This window comes from Enhydra lutris, unplaced genomic scaffold (genome assembly GCF_002288905.1).
Source record: "Enhydra lutris kenyoni isolate GAN:26980312 unplaced genomic scaffold, ASM228890v2 scaffoldscaffold1, whole genome shotgun sequence".
NCBI classification, from domain to species: domain Eukaryota; kingdom Metazoa; phylum Chordata; class Mammalia; order Carnivora; family Mustelidae; genus Enhydra; species Enhydra lutris.
This window is the reverse complement of record NW_019154085.1, coordinates 36,135,333-36,162,008: the sequence shown is the minus strand read 5'-3', so window position 1 is coordinate 36,162,008 and position 26,676 is coordinate 36,135,333. Positions and strand designations below refer to the sequence as shown.

The window sequence follows — 26,676 nt, the reverse complement described above, 5'->3', positions numbered from 1 at the left end:
CAGTATTCCTTCACGACACACGATGTGGGGTGCCAAACTAAGAAACTGGCTTAGCTGGGAGATACAGTACTGGACTGTTCTTAGTACTGAAGATGACTTCTCTAAAAAGGACCCCTGGGAAAACCTAATTTAAGAAAGAATAGTTGGTTATCAGTGTCTTTTGTTGATGTTGCTTGGAGCTATCTCTCTGCTAAAAATATTCTGAATAATTGCTTAGGTGGAACTCAATTTTTAAATGCTATAAATGACAGAGAGTTGGGAGTTTTTTGTTTTTTGTTTTTTTGTTCTTTTCTTTTCGGTATTAAGTGTAGTGATGGCAAGTATGGCCACGTGGGTCTAATGAGTACTTTTCACACCCTCAACCAGCTGCTGTTCAAACAAGTTCTCGAGCAAGTCGCTGTTACCTTTGCTACCCCAGATAGGTTCATCGTCAGCAACTGCATTTGAGCTTGTTCTGGGATTTTAGTATAGGGCTCGTGTGTTGCTTTAGTGTCTCAGAAAAACAGCCCACAGTCAGACAAGGCAGCTGGCATCTGACACAGCGGTGGGAGGGTGTTTGGCCCAGGGCTGGGTTGTCGTGCTGCTGGGTTTGACACAGTTGCTGGAGAGATGCAGAATCTTGATATGTGTGCAAGGCCAAGAATTAATTCAGGTCACAGAGGATTCATTTTAGAGGCTCCTCCGAATAGTCTGATAATGTATGTACTTCCCCCAAGAAACCAGTGACGTGCTCCTGCTGCAGTGTGGACCTCCTCCGTGGTTGTTACTAACATGCCAGGTTCCCCCTGAAATGTCAAACTAGTGTATTCAGCTTACTATTACTATTATTATTATCGTTGTTGTTATTATTACTCCTTATGGCTGGATCTCATTTGGTTTCACTCTTTCTGGGGTAGAGGTTGGAATGTTGATATGTTGTTGGTTTTTTTGTTTTGTTTTGTTTTTGTCTTTGTTTTGTTTTAACCGGGGAAATAATCGTAAAATAAGCCTATGGCTGACCTGCAGCGGGTGTGATGGGGCATGAGAGGGAAGGTGATGACTGACTCAGGGAGAGCTTACAGCATAGGGGCCACCACTGCAGCAGGCAGTCGGGCTCAGCACGACCCTCTGGGTCGCTGTCACCCCGTCTGGAAGCTGTTCTTTTCTAGGAGCAGCAATAGGGACAAACAGAAAATGCAGAATTAATTCTGTTTCCCTCTTCAAGGTTTACACGAAGTGGGCCCACCCGGTCCAGTGGGCACACCCGGGCTAAAAGGGGAGATGGGAGACCCTGGGAGTCCGGGAATTTCTCCCCCAGGCCCTTCTGGAGGAAGAGGTCCCCCCGGCCCCCCAGGTAAGAAGCAGCATGCTTTGCCCCTCTTAGTAACCAAGTTCAAACCTTCCAAATGGAACGAGGCTGACATCAGAAACGCGTCCCTTCTCAGGGGGACCTGGATTACCCGGTCCAGCAGGTGCCACAGGAAGAGCTCCTGAAGGGGACATTCCTGACCCAGGTCCACCCGGAGATCAGGGACCTCCTGGCCCCGACGGTCCAAGAGGTATGAGAACATCCCAGCAAAGGATGGTGACCCTCTCCCTTCCTTACATGCTGCCAGCTCCGGAGGGACGTAGGACCTGAGAAAGGCAGAGCTGAAGCCCGTGAGCAGCCCCATCGATCTGGCAGATGGAAAAGGCAGAGTGTGGGCAGTGCTGCGCTGTCAGAGCCAGCCCTGGGGCCGGAGCGCTCCTGCACCTGCTCTCTGGGTGCGCGCTCTCAGCGGGCCTCTCCCATTGCCAGCACCAGCATCATGCTGAGCACAAGGGTGCAGAACAGGAGGCAGGACAGACTCTCACCCTGCCTAGTGGTCTCCGGCACCTCCCATGTGAACCACCGCCCCCAGCCAGCCAGCTGACTGTGCCAGGGGCCTGGCACACACAGGAACAGAGCCTCTTCAAGAGCTGCTCACAGCACTTGTTCCCCTCGGCGCTTGGCAGGGACAACAGCCAGCAAGGCAATACTTCACAGAGTGGGGTCTGACCAGAGCCGTCAGGGGCCTGGGGACAAGAGCTGTGGCACCGTGGGCTTTTGCAAAGTGCACAGTCATGTCCTAATAGCTCACAGAGCTCCTTCGGACAGACCCAACCCACTGCCTTTATATTTTTAGGGTTTTAGTCAGGGTGGGCTAAAGATTATGGGATCCTATTTGATGCTGGGAAAAATTAAATGTTCAAAAATATGCTAGGCAATGTAGAAGCTAAGTAGGAGTAGAAGTTGGGCTCATTTCCTGGGTGTAGACACCTGTTTTCAAATAGGATTAAACATTTAATTTTCATCAGCCAGATTTTTGTCAAAAGCCTGTCATCTATGTGTCTGTCTGCCCATCTGTCCTTCTGTCTGTTCATCCGTCCTTCTACCTATCATATTAAAACAGTGGGATGACAATGCAAAGAAAAGCCACAAACCTTTGCTTCCAGACGGGCTGGCTTGGAAGGGAAGGAAGGCTTTCTGTATGCTCATTTGTCTAACTGTTCACAACAGACCATTTACACCCTCTCCCGGCTTGGGGGCTCCATGAGACAATCCCTGTTTTCCTTCAGATATTGTTGACTTTTTTGTTCTTCTGATTCTCTCCGTCTCTTGCTTTGCATTTGGTTACTTTCCTTAAGAAGCTCTCAGGTAACCTGCAGTCATATTTGTCTTTGACTGAAAGAAGATTTTTGCCTCCTCCTTGTGGTCAGGAGCGCCTGGGCCCCCAGGCCTCCCTGGCAGTGTCGACCTTCTGAAAGGGGAACCAGGAGACTGTGGTCTGCCAGGACCTCCAGGTCCCCCAGGCCCACCCGGCCCTCCAGGACGCAAAGGCTTCCCAGGATGTGATGGAAAAGATGGCCAGAAAGGTAGGCATGCAAGTTGTTCCTTAAGTAGTGCATGAAAACTTTTGTTATCTTGACCTTCAGGGTCTGGTGTTCTGCACCCCTGGGAGGTAACTTCATTTCCTACGGACATAGTCACGGCATTTCGGTAGTGCCCCGACTTTTCCAGAAAGTCCTCAAGTTTGGGTAACATTTGGATGAGTAAGAAGAAAAAAACACAAGTTCAACTTCAGCCCCTAATAACATGCTTTCACAGACACTCACACTAAAGATCCATCAATATAAACTGTGGCAGGTGCTCCGAGTAAGGGAGTAATCTTCTAGACCAGAACCGGACAACAGAAATATAACACAAGCAACACCTGTAATGAAAAGGTATGGTAGCCCCATTTTTAAAGAGTAAAAAGAAATAAGTGAAACAAACTTTCCTATTTCCTTTAACAAATATATTCCAATATTACTGCTTTAGCATATCATCATTGAGATAAATTATCAGTGCAATGATCAGGGCTGTTCCTAACGACCTAGTTCCTCTCCCAGATAAGAGGCTCCTCCTCCCCAGCTCTGAAGTCTGGTGCGTGTTTTATGTGCACGAGACAACCCAGTCTGGACGCGCCATTTCAGCGGTTCAGCAGCCACATGCAGTTAGTGGCTTCTGTGTTGGACAGTTTGGGTTTAGACTGCTGACCTTTCTGTTTCATATTCGTGAAAGAGTCTCTGTTATCGAATTCTCCCATTATTTAAAGCTAAAATATTTTTTAAGTCACTTTTACTTCACTGCGAATATTTGGGGATATTCATTTTTAGTCACCAGGTTTTCAGAGAATTATTCAGTTCATTAGAACTTTTTTGTTGAAAAGGAACCAATATTGGTTGTCCATTTTAACTCCTTTCCGTCACAGATAAGGAAGATGGATAGAGAAGCAACTGTCACAGTCTGCCCAATAACTGGCTGAATGTGAAATAAAGCAAAAGATTAGGGCAAAATGAAGACCAAAATTACCATAAGGCTGCCATGTTTACAGTGCAAAGGGCATCCCTGTAATGGTGCAGTATACAACTTGCACAACAGTATACAACAACCCTCCCTCAACTTTATTAGCAATAAAATCAATTTTAGAGAATGTGGCTTATATCTGCAGATATGTGGGCTTCCGGTTATCGAACCCCAGAATCGGACAAACATGCAAGCCTGCTAGTCACCAAAAGGAAGGAAAAGGCTAACTATATAACCTTGTTCCTTAACCAAATAAGATACTTCTTCTTCCCAGTTACTGCCCTAGAGAATGAAACTTTACCTGGAAATATTCTTCAGGTTCAGGAAAACAGTATGCAGCATAAGTACTAGTGACCAAAAAAAAAAAAAAAGGATATACAAGGACTTAGAAATATTGATGAAACCACTAAGCATGCTTCTTAACTCCCATTTCAGGGGGGCATGTGGTCCAAAGAGTGTTTAACCGTGGAAAGGAGGAGGGAGTTTCTTCAGTTTACCTTTCAGACTTAAACAGGGGGAAATATTCGATCTATTCCACAAACATTTATTAAGAACCTACAAGAATATAACAGTGAGCAGGTTTACACAGTCCCCACTCTTCGTCGGTGTAGAGTTTCAGGGGGGAAGACAGACACACTAAAGATCCATCGATATAAACTGCGACAGGTGCTCTGAGTAAGGGACACTCTTCTATGACACCACATCAAGAGCAAGTGCAGTTGGGCTGGGGCCCCAGAGAGGGCTTTCCTGAGGAGTTGAGGCTTGCTGGGCACAGAAGAAGGGAAGGAACCACACACACGAGGTGCTGAGTGGCTGGCAGGGCTGACGGAGGACATTGTGAGGAAGAGAGGCAGGAGCCCAGGGCCAGAAGGCACATCGTCCCACGTGGCTGAACACTGCCCCATTTTCCCCTCCCTTCCAGCCCTCCATCTCCAGAGAAAGTTCAGGACGACAGAGCTTTTCGTTCTACTTTAGTCTTGCCTTGATCATGAAACCATTTTCCTTATTCCTTTTGACCGACTCTTGCGTTTCCTTCAGACAAGGCAGCTCTTCTCAGCTTTACAGAAAAAAGTGAGAGGCTCACCCGGTTTCCAAGGCTGACTTTGCCCTGATTTGTGTTGGGTTCTCTGAGTTCAGTCCATCTGACTATCATTGTCTCGATACTTCTCCATTCCGGCATCCCCATCTTTATGTTCATTTTAGGACCAATGGGGTTCCCAGGGCTGCAGGGGCCACAAGGACTTCCTGGCTCCCCCGGGGAGAAGGGTTTACCTGGCATTCCAGGCAGACGAGGGCACCCCGGTCTTCCAGGTAAGCTCCTAATGCCTGATGATCTCACCCAGCAACCTAAGCCAGCCTTTTGTTTCAATAGTTACTGTGAGGGTCGACTTGAAGCAAGCAATTATTCTGAAATTGCCTGCAATTTCTAATGAGTTAAGCTGTATTTATTTCAGGCCTCACTACACAATCTTATGTTTGGTAAACGAATATTTATCATTAGAATGAGTACGTTTGCAAATTAGGAGTTGATTTTACAGAAACATTTCTAAGTTAAATAAATCTGTGTTCCCTCGCACAAGAGGCAAAGGCTGAGTTGATTACTGTATGCGAGGACCGTGTTCATTTCTCTCCCTGACTTCCCACTGATTTTCCGAGATGTGTCATTTAACTTTTTCTGTAAAATACATTAGTTCCCGCAAAGACAAAAAGGCTATTCAATGTAAGCTCAGTCGACAACATGTTTTCAGCAGAGGGTCAAAAGTAAGCCAAGGGAGAGTTGGAAGGGCAAACAGACATGCGTATTTGAGATTGGCAGAACTGATATCTTTGGGGATACTAAACCAATATTACAGTAATGTGGTGTCAGCTCGGAATATTTTGCAATCTCCTAAATTATGTCAGTAGTGCAAAGAATAAATGGACTGCGGTGTTTCATGATGGATTGCAGAACAACATGACAAAGAGCTTGTACTTGCACTCATCTCCTATTTCCTTTCTGCACGGAACCTATAAAACTTGGCTAAATAGTATGAAGTTTTCAGAAGCCTGCCAATGAACAGAATTTCTCTATATGTTAAATTAGGGCATATTTGCTGTAAGAAATCAACTCATGTTATGTTGTGCAAGAGGGCTTCACTGCACTGTTTTCGAGATGGGAAAGCTCTGTGACTGTATCCTAGCCATTCTTGTCAGGAACATTGCTGTGGGCTTCGTTATGTAAATAAGATGCCATCATTCTGCTCATCACCAATGCCATCCTCAAGTTATTATCTATCTTCTCAAATAACCGATGTCACTTTGGTCCTAATTTACATATTTGAAATCTCTTTCCACCACATGAAAATCGTTGCGTGGCTTCATTTTTTGACTTTGGATCCCTCCAGGCTCCAGAGGTAAGCCCTGCTATAAAATTAGTAATTTACTCTAAATCGGGCTTCTACTTGTTTCTGTACTGGCCTTTTTCACCTTACTTGTGGATTTGTTACTTTGTTACCTTGTTACATTTTCATAGATGGGGTGCTGTAATTTTATATGAGGCATCAGTGCTTTGGCTTCCTCATTACAGATACGGTAACCCCATATTAAAGCATCCTACAGTCGAGTCTCATTATAGGTTGTCAAGGCGGAGTAGACACTCATCTTACAGAATTTCAATTCAGGCACAAAGAGTGAGTGTTTTCTCTGTCAAATGCTACAGTACATACCCATGTAGGTTTCTTTTATAAATTCTACAATATAAACACATAGAACATCCCTAAAATAAGAAGTATCAGCAACATAAAAAGATGGGTCCTTCACACCCAGTAAGGGGCTGTGACAAGGTTTTCCCATAACATCAAAGTCCATTTCCAAGGAGCAAATTTCTTTGTGTGATACAATGAAAATGCTGTTATTCTTTTCAACTAAGTGTTCACCACAATGCAGAAGCAACATATTATTTTGTGTCTGGGATTTTCAAAGAGACTAAAAAGAGTCTCTTAAAAGAAGAAAAGAAACATAGTGAGGGCACGCATTTGTCCTTTCCAGGCATCTCTTATTAACCGTAATGAAAATTTGCCCCAAATGCAGGGTGCTTACACAAGAGACACTTTGGCCCCTTTTAGCTCCCGGTTTATTAAAAAGTAAAGAACAGTAAAATCAGAGTTTTTTTTTTTTAAATCTCTACAATGCAAGTTTAATTCAACACACACAACTCAGTAAATGTCATATACCAAGAGAATCAAAGATAATATACCATGATTATCTCAACAGACACTGAAAATGCAAATGAAAACACACAACATCCTTTCATGTTTAAAACCCTAAACAGACAGAGTGTGGAATATAGCTCAACATAATAAAGACTATCTATGAGGAGCCACAGCATATATCAATTTCAATAGTGAAAGATTTAAAGGTTTTCCTCCAAGATCAGGAGCAAGACATGAATGCCCATTCTCGCCACTCTTTCCCTACAAAAAGCACTAGCTAGAGCCTTCAGGCAAGACAAAGAAATAAATGGCATCCAAGTCAGAAAGGTGGAAGTAAAATAGCCACCACTTGCAGATGATTCGACTTTATATATATATATAGAAAATCCCAATGAACCCATCAAAAAGCTGTTGAAACTAATCCATAATCAGAGTAAAGTTGTAGGATACAAAATCAATATATAGAAACGTTTCATTCCTTTACACTAATAATGAAATATCTAAAAAAGAAATATAGGTATCACATTCATAGGAACAACAAAACCAATAAGATCTCTGTAATGTAACCAGGAAAGTGAAGGATCTGCACAAGGCAAACTACAAGACTTTGCTGAAGGAAGTCCAAGAAGAAGACACACACAAATGGAAAGACATCTCATGTTTGTGGACTGGAAGGATGTGTATCACTGAATGTCCCTACCCACCAACACTGTTGACAGTAAAATCAGAGTTTAAAAAGAGTCCTACTATTTTAAATGTTTATATTTAAAAATTACAGTTCTGGGACACCTGGGTGGCTCAGTCAGCTAAGCGTCTGCCTTTGGCTCAGGTCATGATCCCAGGGATCTGGGATCAAGCCCCGCATAGGGCTCCCTGCTCGGTGGGGAGTATGCTTCTCCCTCTGTCTGCCACTCCCCCTGCTTATGCCTCCCCAACAAATAAGTAAAATCTTTAGAAAATAAAAATAAAAATTATAGTTTTATATTTAATGTTTCCACTTCTATCCTCTTAGTGTCTCTCTGTGTCTGTATATATAAACTCACTTGAAGATAACATTAGAACCCTAAATATGAAACACCAGCCAGATGCCCACCCCCACCCCTCGTTCTCTTACCTGCTTCCTTAGCCCCACCAGAATCCACAAGGCGCTTCAGGGAAAATATGAAATATTCATATGCATCTCCCCCAAGTCACCCAGAGTAGAAAAGCCACATTTTATATTAAACTATGTACTGTAAAAATATACCCAACTCTGTTGGTTGTGGTTTCCCACAATATTTTATAAGAGATTAAATCCCAAACAGCTGACAAGAATCAAGTCTGTTTTGTTTTGTTTTGTTTTTTTAAGATTTATTTATTTGAGAGAAAAGAGAGAGGGAGCATGAGCTGGGGGAGGGGCAAAAGGAAAGTGGGAGAGAGCCTGATGCAGAACTTGATCCCAGGACCCTGAGATCATAACCTGAGCTGAAATCAAGAGCCAGACACTCAACCAACTGAGCCACACAGGTGCCCTGGGTTTGAGTCTGTTTTGCACAGACATGCTGTGTAACTTACATTGTTGCTATGACCAGTTTCTACAGTTTTCTTGCTGCCTAATCACTCTATTCTTAAACTTACTTTACACATTTGCATGAATTCTAAGAACACCACAACTGGTAAGCAACATGTTTTTAAAATATATTGTATTTCATGGAATTCATCACACAGATGTGAAGAGTCCTGTAGGCAGTGTGGTGTCCTGGCTAAGGGCACAGCTTTGGAGGAAGGCCATCTTGCATTTTAATCTAGACTCTGCCATGGGTTAGCTGTGTGACCTTAGATAGTCACTTATTTACCTGAGCCTGGGTTTTCTTACATGTAATATTATAATAATAGCAGCACATACACGCACAGGCTTGTTGGGAGCCTTTAATCGTGAGGCACTCAGCAGGGGGCCCAGTACGTGAGAAGGCATTCAAGAAGGGTTAGCTGTTATCCTTATTGGTTAGCGTTATTATGATTTCGTTTCCCTGTGGAGTATTTGCAGGGTGACTGAATGAAGCTTTAGGAAAAATACTTTAAAGATGTGAACATAACCAAGAAGGAAGAACACACAAAGCTTTAGAGCAGTGATTCTCCAATGAGATCTGCAGATCAGCACTGTCAGCCTCAACGGGGAACATGTTAGACACACAGATGTCAGGGTCTGCCCCAGACCTACATGCTCAGAAACTGTGGGCTCTGACCCACCAGCCAGATGATTCTGATGGACTAAAGTCAGAGCTATAGCTTCTTAGCGCTAAACAGTGAAGCCCCAGCTGACACTGGAGTCACCCTGGGAGCCCTCCCACTGCTTCCTGTGACCGACACCCAGTAAAAAGTAGCCCAAAGACAGGAAATCTAGTGAAGGTCACCAAACTGTTCCTGCCCCAACGAACTTTCACTATTCTGTACTTGTTTCGCTTCCTCTGAGATCCCACTCAATCAGTCAGTCATGTATTTTTTAACACAGTGCTTTCTGGAAGTTTCTCTGCTCCATGGTGGACAGAGTTGGGTGGTTGAAGCAACCTCTGCTTCACCGAGCTGATGTTGGGTGGTTGAGCTCTGATTCTTCGGTGTTGTGTCGGCAGTCCGTCTAGCTGGAGGGGGCAGAAGGAGCTTGTCTGTAAGGTGGGAGTCCCTCACACAAGCAATACTTGCAATTTCAGGAGAACCAGGGCCGCCTGCCGATGTGGAGTCCTGCCCTCGAATCCCCGGGCTTCCCGGGGTACCAGGCCCGAGAGGACCAGAAGGAACCATGGGGGTCCCTGGAGTGAGAGGGCCCCCGGGACCAGGTACGAGGCTGGGGTCTTTTGTTCATTATGTACATCAAATGCTGCTGGAATGAACATCTAGGCATCTTGCTGTGCAGTTCTTAGCACGGAGTCTAAACTCTTTGTGAGGAGGAAACAATGTAATCTCCTCCTCTTTGACAGTTTTCTACATTTCTCCCAAGGTTCAATCACGTCCTCGCTGGATCAGCACAAGCCCGCTCTTTTTATGTTGAACTCGTACTTGAATCTCTCCCACTTGGGCAGCTTTTGGGCACGAGGCTTTGAAGCCTATTATACAACAGAGTAGATGCTCTATTAATAGTCATTAATAGCTGTTGACTTGATTTTGAATTACAAATACTCGCATTGGGGCTCAGTGGAACAGAAACTAGGAGAAGGGGGAAGGAGATGTCTCACTTGGAGAAGGATCAGAGGATCAGAGATCCTTGGCCATGACCTTGAGTGTTCATTTAATTGATTTGAGCATTGCTCATGTTAGGGTCGCAGGAGCCTTAGTTAAGCACTTCAACCAAACCATTCCTTTAAAAACTATCTTCCAAATGCTTTATTTGCTCTTCACAGATCCCTACCACACTGGTCATTGACAAAGATATTAAGGGAGTCCGGGCTGGTCAGCTCAAGGTCACTGATGTCTTCAGACCAATTGACAGTGCCCGTGGTTCTAGACAGCCTGTGTACAAATTACCCCAGGAGCCACGAGGCTGTTCTTTTTCCTGGTTTCCCACTGCCCAGGTGTGGCTCTGGCTTTTTCTGATTTGGGGCCAAAGGAATTGGAAATAGAACTTGAGTTTTGCATCACCTGTGTGCGTGTGTGTGTGTAGGTGTGTTTCCCCAAAGCCAAACAGCTATGGGCCCAAAAGATATCCCCTCTGCTGGTGTCTGAGTAGTTGTTGGATAGTATTCAGAACCTGGAGCCCCCCTGAGACTGGTAGGGGGTTTGTTTTGTCTGTGTTTGCTGCACTGCATCTGTGTTTATGCACTAAGTTAATTGGGTGTCGGTTGGAGCAACTTCCATTTTCTGGCGTGGGGAACACTGGGAAGTGAGTGTAGTTCTTTGTCACTCATGGCATGGATCGAGCTCTCTGTCCATCACAATCACTCGTCACACAACCTACTTTTAAAACCAACCCCCTTATTGTGTATATAATTGCAACTGAGGGCTGGGACAACTGCCCCCACACATACACACACCCCTTCAGAAAAATCCACTTTCAAGTAGAAGATATGGCTGGTAATGGGGTTCTGCAAATGTATTTCAATAAATACTTCCAGATCCTCTGCACTCTTTAGAAAGTATGGTACTAGGCGTTGTGGGAAATACAGACATGACTAAGATGTGCCCTGCCCCCCAACACCCCAGTGCCCCTCTAACCTCACGGCAGAAAGAGCTGGTAGAACAGAAGTAATTCTAAATAACAAGAAATTATAATTTGTGTTTTCAAGGAGTTTCTGGCATAGGCCCGAGGACAATAGGACAAGGAGAGGTGAACTTCAGTATGGAGGGTTGTAAGATAGCTGAGACCCAGGCAAGAACTGGCCTTTCAACAGAGCCTTTAAGGAAAGTTGGGGCTTTGAGGGACCAGAATTCTCCAAAAGGGAGACAGCAGGGGCACAGTTGGGGCAGGTCAGTTGCATCCTTGCTACGCAAAGTGTGGACCAGCGCAACTCAGGCACAGACCTTCCAAGTTAGAATCTGCATTTTAGCAAGATCCCAGAATATGTGTTTGTGTATTCAACTTTGAGAAACCCTAACCATATGTGAGTGGCGTCCTTAAAACAGTCAGCTAAGAGCAACACCATCCAGAGGGACTCAGTCCTCACTGTGGGCTCAAGTCATCTGGAGGGGCTGGAAACAATAGCGATGCCTCCTCCCAGACCAACGGGATGCAGAAGGCAGAGCCCGAGGATCAGTGTGTTGGAAGCGGCCCCCAGGTGACCCTAGCGGACAACCAGGGTTGAGACCCACGGCTGCCCCCAATACCAGTTGAGAACAGCTGGGCAGTTGGGCTCACCCATGATGGAGACTTTGGAAAAGAACGAAAGAAAGTAACTGAGTAGAAAAGCCAAATGGCCAAGTAGTTATCTTGAGGACATACAAGATTCTCTCTCCATAGATTGTGAGCTTCTGAAAGGGGGCTGACAGGCTACACGGGCCAGCTGTGATCGATCTCCTGTCACCTCTCATTCTGCCCGACCTGGGGTCGGATGGGCTCATCGAGTTGCAAGTGGCCTCAGAGGGATGTTCTCTGGCTCCCTGTGTCCTCTCCTTATTGACGTCACTGACCCTGCCTGCTGGCACTGGGAATACCTGAGGCCACCGTTGTGCCACAAAATATGACTTATGTGGGAAAAAAAGAAACAAACCCAGGAGCACAGCCCTTCCCAGAAGGTGCCACCCGTCCTTCCCATGCTGTGCTGCTCCACGGCTCACCTTCGCTCGAGCTCCTTTCTATCTTTCTCCCAAGTACCCACTCCCACGCCAGTGTTCCTTTCTGACTCCCCCTTCTCTGATGTGGCCTCCACCTCTTGGCCTGCAGTGTATTCCTGGGCACCCCCTGCCCTGCCTGTTTTTGTTGGCCAACCCTGGATACATCGACCACACTGTCCAGTGGCTAAAAAGTGACAAGTCTATCCTGAGGGTCTAAAGTGGCTGAACCCTGACTGACTGGGGTCATTGGCAGGGCATGGGGCTCGTCATCTGTCCTCTCCTGAAGGTGATTCTTCCGGCTCGGTGTTGGGGGCCATCTGTGCTATCCCCGAGGTCAGCTGTGAAGGATCAGCTGCCACTAGAGAGGACCATCCCCACCTCAAATGACATTGTTGGCTTCTTCTTGTCTTCCTTTCCGAACCTCTTTCATTGCCAAGCTGGTTTTGTAACCTGGTGCTGTAGCCGAGATCTATACATAAATAAGTAATGAAGTTCTGGCTCTTGCCTGCCCAGTGTGAGCAAGTAGCAGCCACACTAAATATATCTTGTGTCTGGTAAGAGTCCTCCACCATGGAAGGCCTCCTGTCTTTCTGCTCACACGTCTCTTTGATCCACAACTTTTCCTTTCCCGGGGGGCCCTCAAAGGCTGGGGCTTCCTGGGATGCACACAAAGGTGGTTTCCATATTGGTTTGAACTGTTACTGCCTAATGGACATTCCCACATCCTGTTAGAGTGTTTAATCTTCAAGTCAACATGTGACGCTCTCCAAGGAGGTAATCCATCAAACACTGGAGGGCTTTTAGATGTAGCTCTAGTCCTTAAAACAAGTTCCAAGTGGAGAACAAGTCCACATAGGGAAAGCCGTAGGCACACAACTCGGATAACAAAAGCCTTCCTTCCTATCTCTGGAAATTGCCTAACAATTTCTCCAAAGGGAACAAAGCCTGTATCACAACATCTGGCGGGGGAACTCTTTCCCCAGATCGACAGTTATCTTGCCGCACGTTGATATTTCAGGAAGATGCCTGCTGCCTTTTCAATGATCAGTCCGTTTGCTGGCTTGTCAGCACTCGGGTAGCCCTTTGCAGAATAGCGCAGTGGCCTCATGTTGCAATCATCTCGTGGGTGGGAGAGATAAGAGAATGCTCTGAGCTCACCATCAGGGCCCTGTGTTCCTTCCAAAGGAACTGATGTCCTTGAAGCTGGTGGCAAGAGGTATGCCAGCCAGCACACAGCAGCCCCACCTGGAAAGAGGTTTCTGCCCAGTTACTGGAAAGTAGAGGACGTTTCTGCCCAGTTACTGGAAAGTAGAGGGAGAGGGGGGTTTCCTTTCTCACTTACTGAATGATAACGACGGACAGAAAGCAGTCCAGGAACTGCATGACAATCCAAGAGAATTTGTTTAAACCCAAGGAAGCAAAAAGTGAAATGACTGGGTATACCCACACCAGCTCTACCAGCACGGATGTAAGGGAACAGACTGGCTGGTTGTGGGGACAGAAGGACGTTGGTATGGGACACTCTCAGGCAGGCAGTGGTAGAGCAGGATTTCCAAAGTGGTGAGGTTTGGAGAGGCATGCATTTCAAATGGCTGTAAGATGGGGTCCCGTGTGAGGCAGCAAACTGAGTGGGACATCCAGATGGTCACCCGAGCATGGCAGTCCCCTGCTCTCAACCCTCAGGTGGCTTCCCACGCCCTTGAAGAACAAGTCCAAGAGTGAAACGTGAGCCCTGTCTGACTTCATGGTTGGTTTTAGTCTAATTCGTGGCAGAGAGAGAGAAAGAACAGAGAGAGAGAGAGAGAGAGAGAGAAAGGGAGAGAGATTAACAGGTAGAAACCAGAATCCTTGAGAAGGTTAGTAATTCAGGGAATTCAGTAATTCAGGCTAATGGGAATACACTCCTCTACAGGCAAGGACCTTGTCTGCTACCCAAGAGAGGAGATTGTGACTGATGAATTAATGCCTGGACAAAAGTAACCAAACACTTAAAGAACCCCTCAGGTATCAGTGGGACTGCTGCCAGGCCCCCAGTTTACGTCCTCCTGGGGGCGCACCTGAGCTCCACAGCGTGTCAGGAAGCAGGCTGGCGGCTGATGGAAGCCTCTTGGGCGAGGTTCCTCCACTAGCTCTCAGCTCTGCCTCCTTCCTGAGCCTCTGTCTCCCCCCCACCCCCCCGCAGGCTGGCACAAGAGAGCGCCTGGTCATGGGGCTGTTGAGAAGACTGAATAGGCTAATCCACATAAAGGGTCGTACCTCCCACCTTGTAAACTCTCAATCATCATTTTAAAAAATTGCTGCTCTTATCTTCCTCCAAATGGAACTTGACTCCCAATCGAATCCTGTTAAATTTTACTTATTCCTCTGCTCAACTTTCTAAGAAAATCATTATTAAGGATAATACCTAATTATAGAAATCGTATATGTTCGATATAAAAAAATAAACATGTGAGAATATGAAGAAACGTGAAGACCTCTCCTCCACCATCTCCCCAGTCTAGCCCCAAATCCCAGCTCTGCCCACGACTGGCTTATCACTTAAGCAAATGACTTGACCTCTCAGAGCCTAATGACCCCAGAACCAAGTGGAGGTAGTACAATCCCAGCTCCATGTATCTGGGAAGACGACATGAGAGAATGCAGTATAGTCCAAAGGGGGAGCCCCGGGCCGGAAGTGCTAGCAGGGGTCTTACTGTTCTCACCACTGGCATCGTGAACTCTCATGCAGGGTGCAAAGGAGAGTCTGGGCCGGATGGCAGACGGGGCAAGGATGGCCTTCCAGGGCCCCCTGGGCCTCCTGGAAGCAAAGGGGACGCGGGAGAAGCCGGCTGCCCTGGAGCACCAGGTAAAAATTTTCAGCTTCTCTTCTTTCCATGGACACCGTAGATCTGAGACTGTGTATAAGATCCCTGGTCTCTCGGGAAACTTTCCAAACTGCTCCTATTAAAAGCATTTGCGTTAGATATGGACTCACCAAGTATTAGGGAGGCAGAAGCAGCAGGTGTAGAACAGGATGACTTCCCCCACGTTCTGACCAACCCTCGACCATTGCAAAGATGAGTCAAGGTCCTCTCCCCCATTTAGTATTTCCCCAAACCACTACTCGGAGCTATTTTAGCTGTTGCCTTTCCCAAGGCCAGCCTGGCGTTGTGTGTGATCGCCACCGAGAGGCCGTGAGGAAGATGGGGTGGCGAGGTGTTCTCACCCTCCACGTCTCACCCAGTCACTTGGCCTCTGTTTTCTGAGTTCGCTTCATCTTACTGGTGCATTTATATAGAATACAAGGCTCCTGCTTAAGAAGAAAGTCAGGGAGTAGCCATTGGGTGTGGACAGAGATAAGACATGACAGAATAGTCACTTGAAATATAATATGCCAGGTAATATGGCGGCCAGAGGGGGACACAGAGTCTCTCCCAGGTGGGTAAGGAGAAGGAGTGACGGGGGCTGAGGACATCTGTAACAAAGTGCAGCCTGAAAGTCAGCTTCAGCCGACTGCGGCGTGTAGAGGGGAGAGCTCCGTGCTGCCTACGCTCCGCTTTCCAAGCCCAAGACCCCCTCCAGTGCAGTCCAGACAGGTCAAACGAGACACGAGAGTGACCCCAGTCCAGTGCACAAGCTCCTGCATTGTAACTTCTGGTTTACAGCATAGATGGGGAGACTCTACTAGTCTTCCAGAAATGAGTTTAAAAAAAAAAATAAACAATTTTTTGTTTCACCTTTGCTCTTGGTAGTTAGAGGCAGCCATCGGCCTCCTTCAGTGGGTCAGCCCCTTGAGGATGCACGCGAGACAGACCCCGCTCGCACTGTGGAGGGCTCTTCATTTCCACCTGCCAGCAAGAATACCAGAACTAGGCCTTCCTTCCCCCTCCCTGCCTCCAAAAATAAGGTCCAAGTGGTGCATGTGTTTGTTAAACAAACCCCCTAACCTGCCTCCATTTTTTTCTTTATTCCTCCAGGCCCTCCTGGGCCCATTGGGGACCCTGGGCCCAAAGGGTTTGGTCCTGGATACCTCAGCGGCTTCCTCCTGGTTCTCCACAGTCAGACGGACAGAGAACCTGCCTGCCCTGCGGGCATGCCCCAGCTCTGGACGGGCTACAGCCTCTTATACCTGGAAGGACAGGAGAAGGCTCACAGTCAAGACCTTGGTATGTGTGGAGCGCAGGGTCACTCCCAAAAAAGCGGAGTACAGCTTTTGGGTTAATCTTACAGACGCATCAATGTCTGCAGCGATCTCTCCTCTCCTGCGGAGTTTTTTCATTTGAAACAACCACACTAATTCCCAGGGAATTCCCACGAGTGACTCCGTGGGGCGCCCGAGCCGCACATTCTGGCTACAGTAGTTATCATCTGGTGACTTACTCATTTCTAAAAAATGATCCTTCCTCAGCAGGTTAAATTTAACTCTTATAGATATATAAAGCATAGTTGTTACCTCCAAATGTACATTATTTAATCAGGACACGGTCAGTCCCTGTGTTTACATGTCAAAGGGTGTGTCCCCGGCAGCCGGGGTGTTAGACCAGACGGCAGGGGCCAGCAACCGCTCCCCGCCCTGCTCCAGCTGGTTTTCTAAATCACACAACATGATTTGGGGAGTCATTGCTTAGTGCTGCTTATTTTCTTTCTTTTTTTTAATTTTTATTTATTTATTTATTTGTGCTCATGTGTGCAGAAGCACACAGGAGTAAGGCGAGGGGCCAAGGGAGAGAAACTCAAGCAGGCTCCCTGACGAGCCAGGAGCCTGACATGGGGTCCATCCCAGGACCCCAAGATCCTGACCCGAGCTGAAAACAAGAGTCAGACGCTTAACCATCTGAGCCACTCAGGCGTCCCACTTGTCTGTTTTCAGTAGTAGATCTGTAAGCTGCAGGGACTGATTTCCAGTGAGGAGTTTAAGTTCCCAGGTGCTGGCGAACACGGTCTTTCCCAGATCACGGTGGCTGGGTGGTGGGTGCAGGCACAACAGCAGGGGGCACTGATGGGGGGGAACCTTGTCACTGCACTCCCTGGGCTAGGATCCCTGCTGTCATCAAGGGTGGTCCAGGAGTGCAGGCCTAGGGTGGCAGCTACTTATGGTCATTCTCCGTTGGGCTTAGCCATGGCCCTTCCCATTCGAAGGCCTGGTTGCGTTGGGCTGGGGGAGGAAGTTCATGTTCAGTATCTTGGCTCCATTCTCTCCTCACCACCCTTCTGTCACCAGTCTCCTCTGTGCCTGGCCTCTGTTCCATCCATCTCCTCCCACCCTGGTCTAGCCAGAGCCTCCCCACAAAGCTCTGCAGAGCTGCAGGATAAAATCTGAGCTCCTTACAAGACAGACAAAACCTGCAGCCTCTGGTCTGACTTCTCCCTAGAAGCCCAGACAGAGAGACACAGAGGTCCCAGTATAGGATCATTCTACCGGTCATCCCCTCTGGAGTCCGGGTGCTCCTTCCTTCTCACTCCTAGGGCTGGCCATGCTGTGTGTTCACTGTCTAAATGCTCAGCCTTCTCCCCAGCAAACCAGGGCGTGAGCTTTGTGGAGACCCAGCGGGACTAACGGCACCCCTCCAGCAGTGGGCCCATTGCTCGGTTCGGGCGGGAATGAGGAGAGAATGAGTGGATGGGGGCTGGCCCCGGGACCAGGGAGGTGGCAGAATTGGTCAGGGCCGCAGCCTGCTGTCCCCGCCACAGAAACGGGCTTTGGCAGGTGCATCTGTGTGAGCGGCGGAGCGCGCGTCCGAGAATGGCACCTGCGCGGACCGTCCCCGCATACAGCAGGCCCGGGGCCTCGCCCACCACATGGCCTCGCCTTCCTTCCCAAGGGCTGGCAGGGTCTTGCCTTCCCGTGTTCAGCACGCTGCCGTTCACCTATTGCAACATCCACCAAGTGTGCCACTACGGCCGGAGGAACGACCGGTCCTACTGGCTGGCGAGTGCCGCGCCGCTGCCCATGACCCCGCTGTCGGAGGAGGAGATCCGCCCATACATCAGCCGCTGTGCGGTGTGCGAGGCCCCGGCGCCCGTGGTGGCGCTGCACAGCCAGGACCAGTCCATCCCCCCGTGCCCGCGGACCTGGAGGAGCCTGTGGATCGGGTACTCGTTCCTGATGGTGAGCCCCTGCACGCCCGCCGCTTCCGCCCCGGGACGCCCTGAGCTCCACGGGACGGACAGACAGCGCTAGGACAGGGGTCGTGAACACATCCCCAAACCCCAGCCTGGCGAGACGTAGGGCCATCTTCCTTACTGACGATGTGGGGTTTTTGTTTGTTTGTTCGGTTTTTGTTTGTTTGTTTGTTTTATGATTTTGTGAGGGTGTAGACGTTGGCTTTGCTTCAACCCTCAGAGAAAGTGGTTTCATGTTGTGTGCACAATCGCAGGCCCCCGACTCCCTTCCCCTGCGGAGCCTACCTAGTTCGCCCCTCCTGGGAGCCATCCGCGTGGCGTGGGCTGGGGCTGGGGTCGTCCGCCCGGGTCTGAGCCCTAACTCTGGCTTGTTGTCCTGGCAGCACACGGGGGCCGGGGACCAGGGAGGAGGGCAGGCCCTCATGTCCCCTGGCAGCTGTCTGGAAGATTTCCGAGCCGCGCCGTTCCTCGAATGCCAAGGCCGCCAGGGAACTTGCCACTTTTTTGCCAACAAGTATAGCTTCTGGCTGACGACCGTGAGAGCCGACTTGCAGTTTTCGTCTGCACCGACACCGGACACCTTAAAGGAGAGCCAGGCCCAGCGCCAGAGGATCAGCAGGTGCCAGGTGTGCATGAAGTACAGCTAGAGAAGCAGCAGCTCGCCAGCATGTCACCTGGGGAAACTTCCTGGGGGGCCTGGGGGTGCCCAGGCTGTGCTGAGACATTCATGGTGCTCATTTCAGACTCCAGTTTCCGCGGTCCCTTCCCTTTCCATGAGGTTATCCCCACCGTCCTCTCATCCCTTCCTCTGTTCAGGACAAGATTAAGCAAATGTTCTTCTTACGGATTTATTTGCACCTACCAATTTAGATGAAACCCAGATATTCTTATGTTTTTGAGGATGATGGAAGAGCTGGCTTTATTTAAAACGATGCTAATTCACAGGAAGGCAAAGAGATGATAAAGGCCAGATTACAAATTACATTACTGAAAACTTCGCTCATTGGGTATAGCATCTCAAACAATTGAAGTCAATTACTCTATAATAGGGTGGGCTTCTGGACGGATTTTATAGGAAAAAAAATAAATAGACCAACAAATGAAACTAGAAAGTGGAGATTTCCAACCTCTCAAAATGATTTCCTCTGTAATCTGTTTTCCCATGCACTTTAAATAATTGTAAAACTGTGACCCAAGGAGATGTTAAAAAAAAAGAAAAAGAAAGAAAAGGAAAAAAAAATCCACACAGAGAGCGTTAACAGTTCATTTCAAAGCAGAATGAATCATTATGCTAGGAAGGACCACAGTCTCTGCATTCCAGAGATGCTGCATTAGCATAAACACATCACGGATGAACATAAAACGTGTTCTCTTCTGCATTTTTCAGAGAATGGAAATGTCTACTTTGGCAACCCTTTTGAAAAGTAGCATTTATGGAAAAAAATATATTCAATAAGGGATTAAGAGCCCAAGAGCTATTAATGAATATTAAGGCAGTGATTCACAAAAATGGACTCCCCATTGCAGTGAACTTCCAAACAGACGGCATTTGCCCAGTCGGGGTCCAGTGAGTCTTTGGTGTGTGCGTGCTAATGGGACTGAAGCCACATGGGGCTTCGCTCAGAGACACCAGCTCACACAAAGCATCCTGCTCCCCTCCCCAGGAGCCCTGCAGAGCTGCCTTGCAGCCCGCCATGGACGCTTTTCCTCCAAAACATAATGGCATTTCATACCAGGAAGTGACAGAGCTATCATTATGCACTTGGGGGAAAATTAAGGGCCGGCTTAATTAAACTTAGGTAAGAAGATTCATTTAAGTCATGGTGACCCCGCCAGGAAGATATGGTGCTATTTTAGAAAAAAACAAAACAAAACAAAAAAACCCAAAAAACCTGCAGTTTGAATTTTATGTGCCTGTTACTGGTTTTTACAGAAGCATCCTGTTTTTCCAATTTAAAAAACATTCTTCTATTTTTTTGTCAGTATTCTACCAAGGCAGCCGTTTGACATTTGGAATTAATATTTTCTATAAAAGTTCAGAAGATATATCAATTTAGTACGAGTAGTTTTCTGAATAGGAAAGGATATATTTCCTATTCTAGTAGGGATTCAGCAATCTAATCCAAAAAATCAGAAAGCTTGTTGGAAATAAATTAGAGGAAACCTGCCTTCCTCATTTAAAAACATGTCATTTTAGAAGAAAAATAAAGAGATTGCTCATGAGCAAGTGATACTCATTTTCGTGCTTAGTTTCAATGCACTTAAAAATAATTGAGAGGAGAAAAACTCAATTAAAATTTTGTTTATAAGAGATGTTTTCCTTGCCAAACATTGATTAGCAATGAGCTCTTATATGTAGAACATATTTCAAATGAGTCTTGCTATGGGCTACTCTCAGGATGGCAATTTATTTTAATACTTTCCAGTAAAAAGGAAAAAAAATGTACATTTTAAGATGAAAGCAGAGTATTTCATAGTTCATTTGACCCATTTATTGATTGTTTTTAATTGTGCTACGGCATGTTAAGTATTTTTGAGCACCTGAAATTTAAGCTGATTTCAACCTTGTTTATAATTACACTTTTCCGTTTCCCAAGTTTTATTACATTCTACCAAACGTCAAGCCTTCTAAAATTTCATCTTGTTCATTCATGAATTTAGTCTGAGAACATTTTCTGGGAAGAGATAAGGGTGAGAAATAGGACATTGGAGACGTGCTTTACGTGGTGAAGTATTTTACCCACATTAGAATATTATCTTAGTAAGCTTGCCAAATACATCTTAAAACATAGGCTGAATTAAGTGAGCAATTTACTTCGCGGTGAGCCTGGAACTGTGTTTGAGACTGTTCAAAATACTGCTATTGCAAGAATCCCTCTCTAAATGTTGCATAATTGTTGCCCTAAAGGGCAAAACGGTGGAACAGATAACTCCTCAGATTAGAAGACTCAGCTTTCTTCACCACCTTAAATATCAGTACTTTGAAATGTCCTTTTTCTGTGAAAGATGAACAACGCTTTATGCTGGCTAACCAATGACTGGTGAGGATCCTTGTCAACATTCCTTCCCAGGAAGCCTCTCCCCCACCTTGCTGGTTGGAAAGCATCTAGACTGTCCAGTGGGGACCGCTCTGGGTCCCCCGGGGAGGACGGAATGTTTCCTCCTGGGTTCTCATGCTCAGTCAGTGGAGCCCATCCATGTCCATGCAGGTGTCCTGGTACCCAGGCCTCCATGCTGCCAGTGGTGGGTCGCTCATTCCTTGTCCTCCCGTATTTCCCAGACCGAAACTTAAGAGGCCACTTCCAGTGGATGGCTGCCTTCCCCTCCGGCCTCGCAGCGTCTCCTTGCAGACTGTCTTTCCCCCGTATTCTTGATGGTAAACAGCTCCCAGCTGATGCCTCTACTTGTCAAATCCCATTCATCTCTCCAAGATGCAAACCTGATTTTTTTTTTCTTTTGCCTTAAAAATTGCTCGATGACTCCTGTGGCTGTGAAGTCCAAGTGACTTCCCATGGGGTGACAGGCTGCATGCACTCACCTGTGCACGCATCCCAGAGACATGTTCCCAGCTCTGTGACCCGGCTCCTGCTCTTTCTCCCAGTGACGTCCCAGTTCCAGGACCTTTACCGGGGACGGAACTGCTTCTTTACAGACTGAAGGAGCTGGAGCAGAGGATGGGTGTGAATTTCCCCCGGGAGCCTCGGACTCCCTTCCTCTACTCCCAGGACAACAGATGGGCCTGGCCACTCTCTCGTGCTCCCGCCTCGCTGCTGTAAGGTGTCCTCATACTTCCTCCATGCACTTGCTCCAATGCAAGCCACTTGAGGGCAGGGTCACGCTTCACTCAACTGTATGCCCAGTGCCTACACAGAGCTGAGCCATTATTGATAATTCACTTTCAGTGACAGTTCAGTAAGTATCATTAGGAGTTAGATCTGTGCATGTAGGTTTCTCGTGGACAAAATGGTAACAAGTATAAGTCATTTCTTGTTTCAAAGTACATGATTGTGCCCACAGATCTACACACCCACTGTCTCCTCGTTGCAGTTACTGTCAGAAAGCCAATTCATAAGCTGCACTCATTACCCCCTCCTGAAATTCAGCTTGCTTTTCCACTGAAATTTCAGAAATGATAAGATCCCTGAGGTTTGGTTGAGAGAAGGCTCTTCATTGAAACGGGACAAGACTTAACTCAGGCCATAACCTGTACTCCCTCATCATGTGAGAGCTTCCCAGTCAAGATCCCATTGACAAAGTTTGTATGCAAGTTTTCGGTGCTTAGAAAAATAGTCAACAGAAGGTCCAAAACTGGATTTTACCAGATTTTATTCTGAGCCTCTTGTAGATTATAATAAAAGGAAACAAGATCTATGCGATCCAGGAAATCACATTAGATTTGTTTCTATCAGCTCATCCAACAAATTTGATAAGTTTTACTTTTATTTGGTATGACTTCAGGAACAGTGGGAAAATGTGGATTCTGGAGCTGGTTTGAAGCTGGCTCTGTCACTGCCCCGCTGTATCACCTGGGGTGAGTTACACCTCCTCTCTAAACCCCATTTTCCTCATTTATCAAATGGGACACAATACCTACTCTTACATCGAAAACTCAGTTAGATTATACGTCTAGCACATAGCAGTCATTGTGCATATACTCTGGTCACATCTTCTATTTAAAACAATCTAATATGAGAAAACATTTTTTGTTTTTTTTTTTTTCCATAGTAGAATTATATTAGGATTCTTACAGGGCATATAAATAACTGATTAGAATTATTTATACCTGGTCAATTTTTATGTTTTTAGGAATGTTATTTCAATTCTCAAATTTACTGTAACCACCCCCTCCCCCCCCACACACAAAATCACAATTTCCTACAGGGACATTATCAGGAAGTTCTGCAGGGAACAAAACAATTGACATTAAAAATCAGTGCTCTCCTATTGTCACTGTTGTTATTTGCCAGAGACTCTGCACAATGCATTTTAAACCACGGAGGCTGGCTGCCGCATCCATGTGAAATGCTTGAATTTTATGGTGCTTAAATATTTAATGATTCATAGGAAAAAATGTGAGATGTGTCCAATAAATTGCATCTCTTTCTCTATCCCATGGTTGTAAAATATAAAGATTTTCAACCATGTAACATTTGCAAGATACCTGGTCTGTGATTGTCACTTCAATCTTTGTTGTATTACAAGTTATAATTTTGTTCATTATCTATATAAAATTCTGTGATGACCTCCAAAAACAACTGTGTTTTATCTGGTGCATTTATTTTCTTTCAAACTGAAGTAAGCTTACTTTCTGATGTACCTCACTCCTGCTGCGGCTCATTTAGGAGCTGGCTTAGAGGGGAGAATGGGTTACATGGTCAAGGTGTAGACTGTAGGGGAAAAGAAGATGGGCAGAGTGTAGAAAGTGCCCCTTTTGAGGAGAGGATGGAATTCTGAGGCTCTGGGCAGGGAAGTGCTGGCCAGCACACAGTAATATTATAATCGGGTCTCAGGCCAAAGGGTCAACATCAACCCCTGTTGAGTTGCATGGGCAATAGGTGGGGGGCTCAGACCCTGCGGACCTCAGTTGTCCCATTAGTTGAAGGAGAATTAGACCACCTGCTTCACAGGTTGGTCCTGAGGATTAAAAGTTAGGGATACAACTACAAAGAGAAAAAAATGTCAGGTGCTATCACTGATAACTATAGTAACTAGAAGTTAGGTGTTAGGCATTGGTAGTCAATAAGTTTTCATAGGGTTCCTCTTCCTAAGTAGGAGTATTTGGTCCAACCTCTCACCTGATAGAGAAAGAAAAGTATTTAGCATTTCTCGGGCACCTACTAAATGACAAGAACTATATTAAGCCAGTTGTATGTGCTTCCCCTCAACCTCCCAACTCTCCTATTTTATAGACAGGAAGACTGAAATTTAGGGAGAATAAGTAAGTTGCACAGTCAGCACCCAGTAGAACTTGAACCCTGGTCTGTCACTAAAGAGTGTGCTCTTTCCCATTAAACCATCACCTCCCAGAAGCTGTCACATTTGTAGGTTGGCTAGTAAAGGGTCTCATATAGATGTCACTGTGAACTGTTGCTCTCACTGCAAAGTCCCAGGTCACACATCCTCCCGCAGCCTGCCCAGCTCAGTGTGGAGATGGTCTTCAACTGTCGTTGGAGGGAGGGACGGAGGTGGGGAACCTCTGAGGACAGAGTGATCTGGGGGAATCCCAAAAGGCCTGCTGTATCTCGGGTCCACTGAAAACCAGCCAGGCCTCCAGAGCCCCTTGATGTCTATTCCAGGTCAGCCATTCAGGAGAACCTTTCTGAGCTGGATAAAGGAGTATCTGGGGGTCTTCCCCTGGAGGCTGGGTCACTGTGGCACCAGCCAGCTTAGCTGTTTTCATTCTCCCGTTTGCCAGCAAGGCACTTTCTGTCATGCACTATCTGGGCTTGCAGCCTCAATGATAAATACCTAGGGTTTGTTTTTTTTTTATCAGCTAACACTGCAATTCTCAACCAGTCATCATTTTCATCTCTTTGGGAAAAGGAAGAACATTTGAAAATGAATAAAAAGCTTTGGTTGCCAAGTAGCCCATCTGCTTTACAGTACACACAATACACGGGGATCCTCCGTGACCACGTGTGCAGGTCGGACCCACTGTCGATGCTGCTCTCGCGATAAGGAGTCACCAGCACCTTGCGCATCTATGGTATCTCAAGCCGTTCTAGTTCTGACCCCCACAGCTGCCGCTCACAGGACTTGTGATTGCCACCTTGTGTGCAAGAGGGAAGTGGTGTTTGGCTGCAAGTAAGTTCTTCCCTTCAAACTTCCTTCCGCTGAGATCAAGCCCGCTCTTTCCTGCTCCTCGTGACCGGAATGGCAGATGGTGCTGCCAGGCACCGTCTGCTGACCCCGGATCCCTCACCTCAACCCTCCCAGCTTCCGGATCCCAAATGAAAACGGGGGTGGCCTGGTTCTCTGCAGGATGCTTGTCACAATCCTACCAGATGACGGATGATCTTTTTTTTTTTTTTTTTTTTTTAACAGTTTCATTTATTTGAGAGAGGGGGAGTCAGGGAGGAGGGCAAAGGGAGAGGGACAAGTGACTCCACACTGAGCACGGAGCCTGACAGGGGCTGGATCCCAGGACCCTGAGATCACCACCTGAGCCGAAACCAGAGTCTGATGGTTAACCCACTGAGCCACCCAGACGCCCCCTGATGGTCATCTCCAAATGCATTTGTGCACACTGAAATTTGAGAAGGATTTTGGTGACTAGAAACTACTTGAGACCATTTTTCCCCCCTTCTACCACCATATTCTCATTATTCTCCTCTGGTGATGAGAACCATTAAAACCCACTTTCTTAGCAAATTTCAAGTATACAGAGTATTAATTATAGTTACCGTGCTGTTAGATACACAGAAGATACCCAGAAGATACCCATCTTATAACCAAAAGCTTGTGCCACCATGTCCCCATTCTCCTCACTCCCTGGTAACCACCATCCTATTCTGTTTCTGGGCTGGATTTTATTATTATTATTATTATTATTTTTTAAGATTCCACACATAGGGGATTCCTTGGTGGCTCAGTTGGTTAAACATCTACCTTTGGCTCAGATCATGATCCCAGGGTCCTGGGATTAAATCCCACATTGGGCTCCCTAGGGAGCCTGCTTCTCCCTCTGCCTTCTGCTCCCCCCGCTTGTGCTCTCTCTCTCTTATTCTGACAAATAAATAAATAATATTTTTAAAAAAATATTCGGGGCGCCTGTGTGGCTCAGTGGGTTGAGTCTCTGCCTTCGGCTCGGGTCATGATCTTGGGGTCCTGGAATCGAGTCCCGCATCGGGCTCTCTGCTCAGCGGGGAGCCTGCTTCCTCCTCTCTCTCTGCCTCTCTGCCTACTCGTGATCTCTCTTTAAAAAAAAAAAAAAATTCAACACAGAGGAGATCATACAGTATTTGTCTTTGTCCATCTTACTTCACTTAGCATAATGTCCTCAAGGTCCATCCATGTTGTCACAAATGGCAGGATTTCCTTCTTTCTCATGACTGGATAATATCCCATTGTAAATAGATGCCACATCTTCTTTATCCATTCATGCACACGTGGGACCTGTTAAAATGCAGATTATGATTCCTGTGGTGTAGAGGCAGGAGTCCGAATTTCCAGCAAGTTCTAGGTGTTGCTGGACATGCTGGCCCAGAGCTCACACTCCCAAGTCGCTGGAAATTTGGCCCTGGTGCTGTTCTTTAATGAGATCCTCAAGTCCTTGTCCAGTTGTTTTAAGGATCA

The 26,676-nt window shown here is 46.7% G+C and overlaps 1 protein-coding gene across 1 annotated transcript in view; it reads left to right on the top strand.

Annotated features, from left to right (window-relative positions):
- Positions 1–19,465, top strand: part of LOC111143029 (collagen type IV alpha 4 chain) — a 103,684-nt gene extending 84,219 nt beyond the window's left edge. Inside the window, exons 38-47 of the mRNA XM_022496451.1 lie at positions 1,205–1,333; positions 1,425–1,538; positions 2,719–2,874; positions 5,051–5,158; positions 6,232–6,240; positions 9,726–9,851; positions 15,008–15,124; positions 16,236–16,424; positions 18,081–18,367; positions 18,765–19,465. Of these exons, the coding sequence (XP_022352159.1) occupies positions 1,205–1,333; positions 1,425–1,538; positions 2,719–2,874; positions 5,051–5,158; positions 6,232–6,240; positions 9,726–9,851; positions 15,008–15,124; positions 16,236–16,424; positions 18,081–18,367; positions 18,765–19,028 (1,499 nt within the window). The 3' untranslated portion in view covers positions 19,029–19,465. The remainder of the gene's footprint in view (positions 1–1,204; positions 1,334–1,424; positions 1,539–2,718; positions 2,875–5,050; positions 5,159–6,231; positions 6,241–9,725; positions 9,852–15,007; positions 15,125–16,235; positions 16,425–18,080; positions 18,368–18,764) is intronic.
- Positions 19,466–26,676: the final 7,211 nt, after the last annotated feature.